The sequence below is a fragment of the Camelus ferus genome, chromosome 10 (assembly GCF_009834535.1).
Source record: "Camelus ferus isolate YT-003-E chromosome 10, BCGSAC_Cfer_1.0, whole genome shotgun sequence".
Classification (NCBI taxonomy): domain Eukaryota; kingdom Metazoa; phylum Chordata; class Mammalia; order Artiodactyla; family Camelidae; genus Camelus; species Camelus ferus.
In genome coordinates, this window is record NC_045705.1 from 60,252,753 (window position 1) to 60,265,790 (window position 13,038).

Here is a 13,038-nt window from a genome sequence, read left to right on the forward strand (position 1 = left end):
ACTACCCATACGTACCTTGGGTAAATCCTAGTTGTTCCTGGTGTATAATCTGTTTAAAAATTATTTTTAATAGTGCTAAAATATACATAACACAAAACTTACCATTTTAACCATTTTAAGTGTACAGTTTGGTGGCATTAGTTTTTTCAATTTGTTATGTAACTGTCACTGCTATCCATCTTCAGAACTCTTTTCATCTTGTAAAACCGCAACTCTCTACCCAATAAGCACTAACTCCCCATCCCCCAACGCCCTGGCACTTACCCTCCTACTTTCAGTTTCTATGAATTTGACTACTTTTGGTACCTTATATAAGTGGAATCATACAACATGTGTACCTTTGTCATTGGCTTATTTTATTTATCATAATGTCCTCAAGGGTCACCCATGTTACAGCATTTGTCAGAATTTCTTTCCTTTTTAAGGCTAAGTAATATTCCATTGTACGACTATGCCACATTTTGTTTATCTGTTCTTCTGTTGATAAGCACTTGGGTTGCTCCCACCCCTTGACTACTGTAACCAATGCTTCTGTGAACATGGATGCACAAATATCTCTTTGAGTACTTTGCTTTCAGTTCTTTTGGGTATATACCCAGAAGTGGAATTGCTGGGCCAGATGGTATAAGCCTAAATTTTAATAGGCTACTGAATTAGCATTGCTAGTACAGTTGATCCTTGAACAACATGTGCTCAAACTGGATGAATCTACTTATATGTGGACTTTTTTTTTTTCAATAAATATGTGCTATAGCACTACACAGTCCATAGCTGGTTGAATCCATGGATGTAGAGCCATGCAGATGGAACTGTGGATATAGAAGTTTGACTGTAAAGTTATATGTGGATTTTTAACTTTGTGAGGGTCACTACCCCTAATTCCGACCCCTGTGTTGTTTGAGGGTTTTTTCCTTTATAACATATATGTTACATATACAAGAGATATTGGTATATAATTTTCTTGTGATGTTATTGTCTGACTTCGGTATCAGGGTAATACTGATCTCATAGAATGAGTTAAGTATTTCCTCCTCTTCCATTTTCTGCAAGACTTTGAGAAGGATTGGTGTTATTTTTTTTCTTTAAATAGTTGGTAGAATTCTCCAGTTAAATCATGCAGTTCTGGGCTTTCTTTGTTGGGAGTTTTATGATTACTGATTTAACTTCTTTGCTTATGTTATGACTTTATTAAATTAACATTTGTTAAGTGGAGCACAGGGTGCTGGGTGGTGAGTCATGATTCAACAACAAACCACAAGAGTAATTGGAATAGGGAAGTTTATTACTCATAGGTCCTGGAGGAATTATAGATGCCTTGACGGACCACGGAGAGGCAGACAGAGAGATGAAGGACCTGGGACACATGTCTTTATTTACAGTCTGTGGGTAGAGTGCTTTGGGGTTCCTGGGCTAGGGCTGGATTGGTCATTTCAAACCCAAAAAGCAGGGTAAGCTCCATGGGGGTTTTTATCTAAGGGGTGTGTAAATCATACAGGTGCTGGGAAGCAAGGGAGACTGCTGGTCACAAGTCATAACAGGAACTACATTTGCTTGTGACTGCATCCTGCTATCTAGGACATGCACTTCCCTGAAAGGGAGTCTGCTGTTAGTTTAACGTCCCTGCAGGCTGCCTGGCCAAACAATATGGATGTGGAAGCAGCAGTACCATGGAGTAGCTTAGCTAAACTCTTTGCAAAAGGTTGTGGATCTCTTCAGATTGTCTGTTTCTTCTTGAGTCTTTTTTGGGAGTTTGTATGTTTCTAGGAATTTCCGTCTTATCTAGGTCTTCTGATTTGTTGGCATACAATTGTTCATAGTATTCTTGTATAGTACTTTTTATTTCAGTAATACTGGTGATAACATTCTTACTTTCATTCCTGATTTTAGTGATCTGAGTCTTCTTTTTCTCTTGGTCAGTCTAGCTTAAAGTTTGTCAAATTTGTTGCTCTTTTCAAAAAACTAACTTATTCTGTTGATCTTTCTTTATTGTTTTTATATTCTCTATTTCATGGATCTCTGCCCTAGTCTTTATTATTTCCTTCTTGCTTTGGGTTTAGTTTGTTCTTTTTCTAGTTCCTTAAGGTAGAAGGTTAGGTTTTGACTTGAGTGCTTTCTTTTTTTAAATGTAAATGTTTACAGGTGTACATTTCCCTCTGAGCACTTTTTCACCGCATCCCATACATTTTGGTATGTTGTGCTTTCGTTTTTATTCTACTCAAAGTATTTAATAATTTACATTGTAATTTGTTCTTTGACCCACTGGTTGTTTAAGAGTCTGCTGTTTACTTTGCACTTTGTGAATTTTCCAAGTCTCCTTCTGTTATTGATTTCTAGTTTCATTCCATTGTGGTAAGAAAAGATACTTTGTATGATTTCAGTTTTTAGAAATGTGTTGAGACTTATTTTGTGGCTGAACATATGGTCTATCCTGGAGAATGTTCCATGTGCACTTGAGAAGGATATGTATATTGTTGTTGGGTGTAGCTGTATACATCTGTTAGACCTAGTTGATGTATAGTATTGTTTATGTCCTTTATTTTCTTGCCTATCTTTTGTATGGTTGTGCTATCCATTGTTAAAATTGGGATGTTGACTTCAGCTATTTCCCATTTTAGTTTTGTCAGTTTTGGCTTCATATGATTTGTTATATGTTGTCAGGTGCATATATGTTTCCCATCCAAGTACTAACTAGGCCCGACCCTGCTTAGCTTCCGAGATCAGACGAGATCGGGTGCATTCAGGGTGGTATGGCCATAGACAGGTGCATATATGTTTATAATCATTTATATCTTATCCTTTTTTATTATATAATATCCTTTTTTGTCTCTTGTAACTTTTTTTGTCTTAATGTCTATTTGTCTGATATTAATACAGTTATTCTAGTTCTCTTTTTGTTATTCTTTACATGGAATATCTTTCTATCCTTTCATTTTCAACCTATTCGTGTTTTTGGTTCTAAAGTGAATCTCTTATAGACAGCATATAGTGGATCATTAAAAAGAAAATCGACTCTGCCAATCTCTGCCTTTTAATTGAAGTGTTTAATCCTTTTACACTTAATGTAATTACAGATATGGAAGGACTTATGCAATTTTAAAATTTGTTTTCTTATATCCTGTATCTTTTTTGTTCTTCATTTTCTCCATTACTACCTTCTTTTGTGTTTGTTATTTTCTCATGTTAACATTTTGATTCCCTTCTCATTTCTTTTACTGTGTATCTTTTAATTATTTTCTTAGCAGTTGTCCTGAAGATTACAATTAACATCTTAACTTATAATAATCTAGTTCAAATTAATACCAACTTAGCTTTAATATTGTATAAAATTTTTCTGCTATATAGCTCTGTTCCCCCATCTTTATGTTGTTATCATCACAAGCTAGATCTTTGTGTGTTCATCAAGATAGATTTGTAATGCTTCATTTATTTGCTAATTGATTGATTTTAAATGCTAAACCAACTTTGTAGTCTTAGGATAAGTTCAGCCAATAATAATGTGTTATTGTTTTATCCTTGTAATGTATTGCTGGTTCAACTTGCTAATATTTTGTTAAGGATTTTTGTGTCTATATTCATGAGGGATATTGGTCTAAAATTGTGTGTGTGTGTGTGTGTGTGTGTGTGTGTGTGTATGATTGTCAAGTTTTAATGTCAGTAATGCCAGTCTTACGAGTTGGAAATTGTTCCCTTCTCTGTTTTATGAAGTTTTTGTTAAATTGATGTTATTTCTTAAATATTTGATATAATTCAGTGAAACCATCTGGACCTAGACTTTTTGTGTGGGAAGATTTTCAGTTACTTAAAAATAAGTATAGTGTTATTCAGATATTGTTATTTTATTATTTGTCAATTTTGGCATGTTGTATTTTTTTCAAGTAGTTTGTTTAATTTTATCTAAGTTGTCAAATTTGTTAGCATAAAGTTGCTCATAATATTCTCCATCTAATAACCTTTTAGTGTCTGTAGCAATGTAACTTTTTTTTTTTACTCCAATTTTATTTTTTTATTTTTATTTTTATTTTTTTTTAACATTTTTTATTGATTTATAATCATTTTACAATGTTGTGTCAAATTCCAGTGTTCAGCACAATTTTTCAGTCATTCATGGACATATACACACTCATTGTCACATTTTTTTCTCTGTGAGTTATCATAACATTTTGTGTATATTTCCCTGTGCTATGCAGTGTAATCTTGTTTATCTATTCTACAATTTTGAAATCCCAGTCTATCCCTTCCCACCCTCCACCCCCTTGGTAACCACAAGTCTGTATTCTCTGTCTGTGAGTCTATTTCTGTCCTGTATTTACGCTTTGTTTTTGTTTGTTTGTTTTTGTTTTTGTTTTTTAGATTCCACATATGAGCGATCTCATATGGTATTTTTCTTTCTCTTTCTGGCTTACTTCACTTAGAATGACATTCTCCAGGAGCATCCATGTTGCTGCAAATGGCATTATGTTGTTGGTTTTTATGGCTGAGTAGTATTCCATTGTATAAATATACAACCTCTTCTTTATCCAGTCACCCGTTGATGGACATTTAGGCTGTTTCCATGTTTTGGCTATTGTAAATAGTGCTGCTATGAACATTGGGGTGCAGGTGTCATCCTGAAGTAGATTTCCTTCTGGATACAGTGTGGAGATTCCTCAAAAGACTAGGAATAGACTTACCATATGACCCAGGAATCCCACTCCTGGGCTTGCAATGTAACTTTTAGAAAATGCTTACACTGGCATTATAGCAAGTATTTATGTGGTGCTTATTACATACCGTTGACTTTACAAATATTAGCTCTTTTAATCCCCACAACAGTTTGTGAACAGGTAATATTATCTCCATGTTATAGATGAAGAAACCAGAGTTAAACTAAGAGAGTTTAGGTGCTCTGCTCAAGCTTACAGAGCTAGTGTATTAAGAGCTTAAGTTGTAATCCAGGTGGTCTGGGTCCAGCGTCCTTTTTTCTAACTATTATTTACATTGCCTTTCTAAAATGACAGATAGCTGTTCTGTTCTTCTTATGGAACTGTGCTGTATTCTCTCTAGAATCTATCCTTGCTCTCCCCACCTTTATACCACTGAGTGGAAATTTTTGTTTCTGTTATTCCTAATTAAAACTTGGAATGACTTTTCCCCGATAAAAACATTACATATGATGGCTATGCATACTTGAAATACTGTTAACACTCTTCTTCAGTCACATAATATGTTAAAAAGACTTTTGGGGCTTTACTGGGAAGTTCACCAAAATTTATAATATGAAACATTGTTTCTTAAGGGAAAATATTAGAAGAAATTTATTTTAAATTCACTTGCCTAAAAAGTTAAACTTGAATTATGTAGAAGTGATATTTAACTTTTTCTAATTTCTTAATGATTTGAATTTACTGAGTTATTAAATCATAATTTAAAAAGACAAATACCATGATTAATTTGGACACATACTTTGTTTCACTTTGATTAATTTGTTGATTAATGTCTTTCAGGGTTATTCAAATACTCAGAAGAATATTCTTCTTCAGGTGGATCAGAACTGTGTTCGTAATTCTTATGATGTTTTCTCTTTGCTGCGGTAAGAAACTTCTTAGAGTCCTCTTGTGTTTTCTAAAGAATCTTCCTCATTTTGAGTTTGAGACATTTCAGTGTGAGAAAATGTATGGGAGCTTTAGAAGCTGTTACTCAGACGTAGCATTTTTTAGTGAGAGCTTCATAAATTTTGTAGCTACAGTGATTTAAGTTTATCTTTTTTACAAAGCCTTTGGAAAGCCATTTTTTCCCTCTGGACAGTGGGAAAGAATGATTGGAAGCCATTGGTCTTAAAACAGGGACATGAGCTTTTTCCCATCTCCTGCACTATAAAGAGCAGCAACTAGAGGTACAAAATTTAGACTTATCAAAATTTTAACAACTACGGCATTACTAGAAAAATCCTCCAATAGCCCCAGATTTAGCTTAGAGTTTTGATCTGCTGTTCATCTTTAAAAAATCATATTTGGCAAGGCAAAGGAGCTTTGCGTGAATCTCATGCTCAGAGGCTCAACTGCCTTAGCTCTATATTTTCATAATGTCTGGGCTTAATTTTGAAAGATTTTTAAATTTGGTTGTAATTTTCAATGTGGTAGATCATCAAGGACATTTTCCCAGGAGACAGGCTACCAAAATAAAAGCAATTTAAAATAAAGTTAACAGTGACACTCAACCTATGTTCACCCTACTCAGACAGATGATTCATTGAAATTTGATTTTGGCAGTATTTTCCTGATGTTTACATAACACATCATAAATTTCAGACCATTAGACATCCTCTGTGTATCTACTAGAGGAAGAGTCCAGAAGGATGATTGGACTTTTGTCCAATTGGATGATTGTTTATTTTTAAACATTTTGAAATGGGCTTTTCCTTTGCAAATCTTGAATCTTACTGTACATGATGATAGAGAGTTTGGTCACGTAGACTATGTAAGTTCTCTTAAGAGACAATGATTTCAACTAAAGTAACCACAAACATTTGATAACTTTTGATCCTTATCTGAGAGGTGCTTTCACTTTGACTTCTTATGATATGTAACAGAATGGACAGAATTTAGTAATTGGATGGTGGAGATAGAAAGCAGGAGGGGGTCAAAATATATAACTTACTTTTGAGCCTATTATTTTGGGGCTACAGTGAGTTTTAACTGTTGAAAACAGTGGTGTGTGAAAATAGTTTGAAATGTGAGTAAGCCACTAATATTTCTTGACCTGTTTTCATCCGTAAAATGAGGGTATAGATACTATTATTTTAAAGATATTTTCCAATTATGAGATTGAATGATCTTATTAGAGAAACCAATAGAATTAAAAGAAAAAGGAATAAAAAGTCAGTGAGGAGGAGGAGGACTTGGGAAAGGTAACATCATAGAATCTAAGGGAATCTAAGAGATTTAAGGAGTATTGAAGGCTCTGTACTAGGATCTTGGGAATCAACTTGGTATATTAGAGAATGCATTGATTAACGTGACTCTGGCTTGAGTTATCCTTGCTTTATCCTAGTTCACGTGACCTCTCTGATTGATCTAAAATGCTGAAGCAGTGATGTTACAAATTTGTTTATAAGCATTTTCACGTCTATTATCTTACTTTCCTGGAAGTTTTTTGTGTTCATACATCAGGGGATCAGCCTTTGTCTTCAACACAGAAACTGAAGCCAAGAGGTGTTAAATGATTTATTTGTCTGAGGGGACACACACCAAGTGAGAGCCAGACTGGAGACTGGTATGAAGGTTTTCTGACAAGCAAATTTTACAGAACCCTTTTCACAGTCTCACTTACCTTCCTAGACTGGTGGTTATAAGGTGCACACAGTATAATGATGGACAAATTTTCTGAAAATCACAGAGCCCTCTATCCATGCAGAATGATCAGGTTTGTCTGATAGTTGCTTAGTTATTTAACCCGGATCGTGCAATGAAATGGCTCTTGGGGGTTTCACTTCTGGAGTGCCTTCTAGATTCTTCAGGTGTGTCAGCAGTTTGAATTGCCTTATTAACGGAGGCCTTCTCATCACCGTTGTGTGAATCATTTATAGCTGGTAACACCAATGTGCTTTTTCTGAGCCAGATCAAGTGTCTTTATCAACTAAATAACCTGAACCCAGAGAGTTACTCTGGATCTAGAAACTTTAAATTGTAGTTGTCAAAGTTAATGAGTAAAATGGAATTTTCTCTGATAGTTCTCTCAGACAGTACAGAGTAAGCATCATCTATCCGCTCAGTCAAAAATTCTTCTTTTCCCACAGTTTTTGCCATGGTATATGTAAAGTGATTGCTGGGAAAATTAATTTTGTGCTGATCAGTTTTTTTTAATAGTTTCTCCTCTTTAACTCAGGCCATGTTGTTCCTGGATGGAGTAATTTTTTAAAATACACCTTTTCTTTTCCTGATGATTTCTTGGTTTATTAAATTGTTATTTCTCGATCTGTAATTTTACATGAAAATGCAAGAGTCTGGATTCTTTAATATCATTTACTCCACAAAATTCTCAGTGCTGTTTTGAGTCAGGATGGTGCATCTCCTGATTCTGCTTTTTTGAGAGTATTAATTCTAGATAATAACTCTCACTGTGTTGACGTGTCATAGTATGTGCTTTTATACCTTCCACCTTTCATGTGTGAATGTCAGAGAAAAATAGGAAATCTTGACTGAGTCAAGGATTTTGGAGCACCTAACAACCTGGCATTAAATAGCTCCTTCAGATGGGTGTGTTGTCGGAAAACAAAAACCTGAGGTTTTATTCTTTTGCCAATAGTTAGGAATTTAGATTAATTTCAGCGTTGCCAAGTAAGAGCAGCTCTTTCCAAATTTACATTCAATGTGTGTGATGATAACTGAATTTTTGCTTCTTAACCCTTGGGAATTCTAGGATTAAGGGTTAGTTTTCAGGTAAGCAGGCATATTTAATTAAACACTTCACTCATTGTCACATTTGATACTTTACGATGTTCACCACAAGGTGTCAATGTTGCTCTTCAACTGGCATTTGAAATTTCATTTATTTTACAGTTTTGAAGTGTGAAAAGTAGGGTTACAAATTACAAGTGAGCCTTTAATTTAGAAGTTAATTTTTTCCCTCTTTATTATTATTCCTTCCAGGTTAAGGAGTTTCTAGACTTAATCAGATAGCTTTCTCCTTTTGGGTCTGTTGATTTTTAAAAATTTTAATTGTGTCGGTGATAGGGAGTTATGGAAAGATTATAAAGAGAGGAGGAGTGACATGGTCAGGTGTGCCATTTAGAATGCCAACCATGGTGACAGTGTGGAAGGGACCTGAGGGACGAGACTGCAATCCTACTTGTCCTCTGAAATGGAAAGATTATTTTTAATGTTTAAAATTTTTTTTGTTTTGTTTTCCTTTCATAATTTCTCAAAAACGTAGCTCTACTGTAGTGAGATAAGTGAAAATAATTCTGATTTTCTTCCAGTATAGTTTTTATGGTTTTATTTCTTCTCCTCTTTTGACATGTTCTACTTTTGCTAGTTTAATAAGTGGAGGTGTGGTGTAGAAATCATGGGCTTTGGTCCTCCATCTAGGTTCCAGTCCTAAATTGTCATATGCCTGAAACTGGATGCAAAACTTTGGGCAAATTACTTAACTTAGGTATGCCTCAAACTGCTCTTGTAAAATGGGGATAATATTTGTCTCATAGAAATATTATGAGGATTAAATAAGGTAAAAATACTTGGAAGATTGCAGGACAGTTACTGGCATAAAGAAAACATTCAATAAATAATAATTTTCATTTTCCCCTTTACTTCTTCCATCTTGGAATTAGCTTTCTCCTCTATGCCAGTGCCCCTTTTATATATTACCACTAGGTTTTCCACTTTTTAGCCTCATTTCCCTTTCTCTCCTTGCCATTCTAATGTCTGCCACCTCTGTTTTTAGAGTTACTTTTATTAATCCTAAACAATTATGAGAAAATTCGTTTAATATGTGCATGTCTTGTCTCCCTAGTGACACTGAAAACTTCTTGACGGAAGGGATTATGTCACATGGCTCCATTTTGTCCTCTGTCTTATTGACAGTTCTCAGTTATGTTGGACTTCCTGTGGATCCTGCTGTGACCCTCGAGCCCTGGGTCCTAAGGATCCTGCAGTACTCTTTCTCCCTGAGAACTCTCTTTCATTACCGCAGCTTCAACCACCACATCCACATTTTAATAACTCTCGAATCCATGTCTCTTGTTGTTACTTTTCTTTTGAATTTCTTATCTGTGTTTTCCAATGACCAGTAGACATGTATACTTCCACGTTCTGTAGGAACCTCAACCCTAATATGTCCGGAGCTACGCACAGTGGCTTAATCTTCCTCTTCCTTTTCTTTCCCCTGGTTTGTCTGGTAGTATTGTCATCATCTCAGGCACCCAAGCAAGCATACCCTTCTTTGGTCTCATCTCTGTTTTCCTAGACTATTTCCTGATTTCCTAACTATTCTTCCTACTTCCTCCTTCCAGTTTTTCTTTCATGCAATTAATAGATATTATTTATTGAGCACTTAATTTGTGCCAGGAACTACTGTAAGTGCTTTACATTATTTAACTCTTTTTTTTTTCAAATTGAAGTATAGTTGATTTACAACGTTGTGCTAATTTCTGGTGTACAGCATAATGATTCAGTTATATATATTCCTTTTTGTATTCTTTTTCATTATAGGCTATTACATAGGCAATAGGTATTGCATATAGTTCCCTGTGCTATACAGTAGGACCTTGTTGTTCATTAATTAACTCTTTTAATTCTTAACAACAATCCTAAGAGGTAAGAGCTATTTAGTCCTATTTACAGATGAGGAAATTGAGACCAAGTAGTTAAGTAGCTTATCCAAGGTCACACAACTAGTTCATGTTAGCCTGTATTTAAAACCAGTTTAGCTCCAGAGCCCATGTTCTTAATTGGCGTGTTTTACTGCTTTATTGTCTTTTACACTACTTTAGCACAGGTCATCTGCCACATTGCTGCCAGAGTGACCTTTTAAAAGATACATCAGCCTTGTCACTTAGAAATTTTTGCACCATCACATAACAGGATAAAGTCCATACTTTTTCATTTAGTACTCAAGGGACATTGTTGTAAACATTCCATAGGGACTAGTGTTCTTATTTCAGGTCCTTCTACCACTGCCTTTGCAATTAGTAGCTGGCATTTACTGAGTACTTACTATGTTGTGATTAGTTCTTCGTTGTCTGAGTCACTCTCCTCTCAGCACCCCAAGCTGAGAGCTTCTTTAGGCAAGAATCCTCATTTTATTGATCTGTGTATTAGCCCTATGATGCTGAATATCACTTATATTAAGCAGGTAATAAATGCTGTTTGATTGATCAAATCAAACTCTTCTATGAGTCAGAGTACTGGGTTTTGTTGTTCCTGTTTCTGGTTTGCATCCAGTAAAATGAGAGTTGTAAAAAATTTGTAGACCATTATTGAAAAAGTGTTGAAAATACAATCAGATCTGTGAACCTTCAGCTACCTTTTTTTCCTGTCACTTCCTTCCCCATAACGTCTGGTGATATTTCAGGATCTTGTGACTTTTAATCTTGCTCCTTGTATTGATTTTTCTGGAAGATCTTTATCTGGCTGTCTACAGGCAGATTGTTGCTCACGCCCCCCCCCCTTTGATAGGAAATAGTCTCCTATAAAATTTAAATTATAAAAGGGAAATGCTCACATCAAATAAATTATTCTTGCGATAATGTTTAGAAAAGAGATAAGATGACATGTATAAGGGCATAACTGTTTATAATCTTTAAATTTTGAATGTAGTAACCAACTTTTGGGTTACAGGGAGAGTTTTTTCCCCTCTCCCTAAGTGGTAATACAAGTATACAGACTATAGCTAAGAACCCAACTGTAAAGTGAAGATGTAACAAAATTTATGTATTAAAACTCATGTATTTTTCTATTCTTGGTAGAGACTAGGCTCCAGCCCAGTGACTGTGTGCTCATTTTTGATAAAATAGGTGAAGTAAGAGGATTACTGGTAAAGTAGATATAAGGACAGCAAGGAGAAGCAAAATCTTATACTTTGCTCTGTTTGTGGTTTCCGTTTTGATTCTGGAATGTAACTGAGTGGTAAGTCATATTAACTACTGTCCTGTCTTGATACTCACTATGTTTGGATTCATAAATAGCCCTCTGTCACTACTTCATGTCAAAAGGGTAGGGAAACATAGAACAACTGTAAGGAGAGACAAACTAAGTTTAATAGCATAGCTAGCTTACCTCTTCTGTGTGTGAGCAGTCAGTCCTTTACCAAGTACATCTCCATATTGTAGCTCATTAACGGAAGTTAATAATGAGAATTATGAAGTGCACTGTATTAGTTTCACTAATGCTCTCTCCATTTAACAGATGAGGACACCAAGTCTTAGAAAGATGAAAAGACTTGTCTAGTGCCACAGGATAAATAAGTGTTAAAGCAGGTTTGGATAAAGGTCTGCCAGGCTCCGGTGCATGTGCTTTTTTCCGTTATGCAATGTTGACGCCAAATCATCAGTAGAATATAAAGCTGTTATTGTTAGAGCCTATGTAAGAAAGCAGGAACGTGTGACAAATTTTAGGAAGGTTTTCAATCAGAATTTAAAATGAAAAAGTTTAGGTACTGAATGTAAGTTTTGGTTATACGAAGTTGGTGTTTATCTGTAATACCTGTAATAGCATATTTTACTTTTATTCATCTCTCTGTACACAGACACAGACGTATATATGTCTACATACACATAAAGATCCACGTATACTTACAGAAATAGAATTTTAACAAAATACTGGCGCAGTTTTAGGTGCAGTTGTTTTTGTTTTTCCCTTTCTTTTTACTTTTCAGCTTGTCTTTTTGGCTGTAAACCCTTCTCTCTCACCGCACAAAACCCACCAGCTGTAAACTGAATGTTTGTGGTCATCCTGCATTCCCCCGCCCCTGCTCAGATTCATACACTGAAGTCATACCCCAGTGTGATGGTATTTAGAGGTGGGGCCTTTGGGAGATGATTAGGTCATGAGGGCAGCGTTCTCATGAATGGGATTAGTGTCCTTATAAAAAAGGCCCCAGGGAGATCCCTGTCCCTTTCTCCATGTGAGGTAATAGTGAAAAGACTGTGAACCAGGAAGTGGGCTCTCACCAGATAGCAACCATGCTGGTGCCTTGATCTTAGACTGCTCAGCCTCCAGAGCTGTGAGAAATAAATTTCTGTTCATAAGCCACCCAGTCTATGGTGTTTTGGTATGGCAACCTGAACTGACTAATATACCATCCAGACACAGAACACGTGTTCACATAACCCCAGTCATCCATTCACCCAAGTTAACTGTTGTGTGATTGTCCACATTTTTTCCTATGATTGCTGTGTATACATATATATGTGTATAAATTAAGAGTTTTAATTGCTGTTTTACAAATTGGGGTGGATATTATATACATGACTCTACATCTTGTTTTTCTTGTTTAACATTCCATGTACAAATCTCTTCAGTTCACTGTTTTAATGATTTCATAATAGTCCATGGTGAAGCT

The 13,038-nt window shown here is 35.4% G+C and overlaps 1 protein-coding gene across 1 annotated transcript in view; it reads left to right on the top strand.

Annotated features, from left to right (window-relative positions):
* UVRAG (UV radiation resistance associated) overlaps positions 1–13,038 on the top strand; it is a 254,326-nt gene that overhangs the window by 60,966 nt on the left and 180,322 nt on the right. Inside the window, exon 6 of the mRNA XM_032489420.1 lies at positions 5,484–5,569. Within this exon, the coding sequence (XP_032345311.1) occupies positions 5,484–5,569 (86 nt within the window). The remainder of the gene's footprint in view (positions 1–5,483; positions 5,570–13,038) is intronic.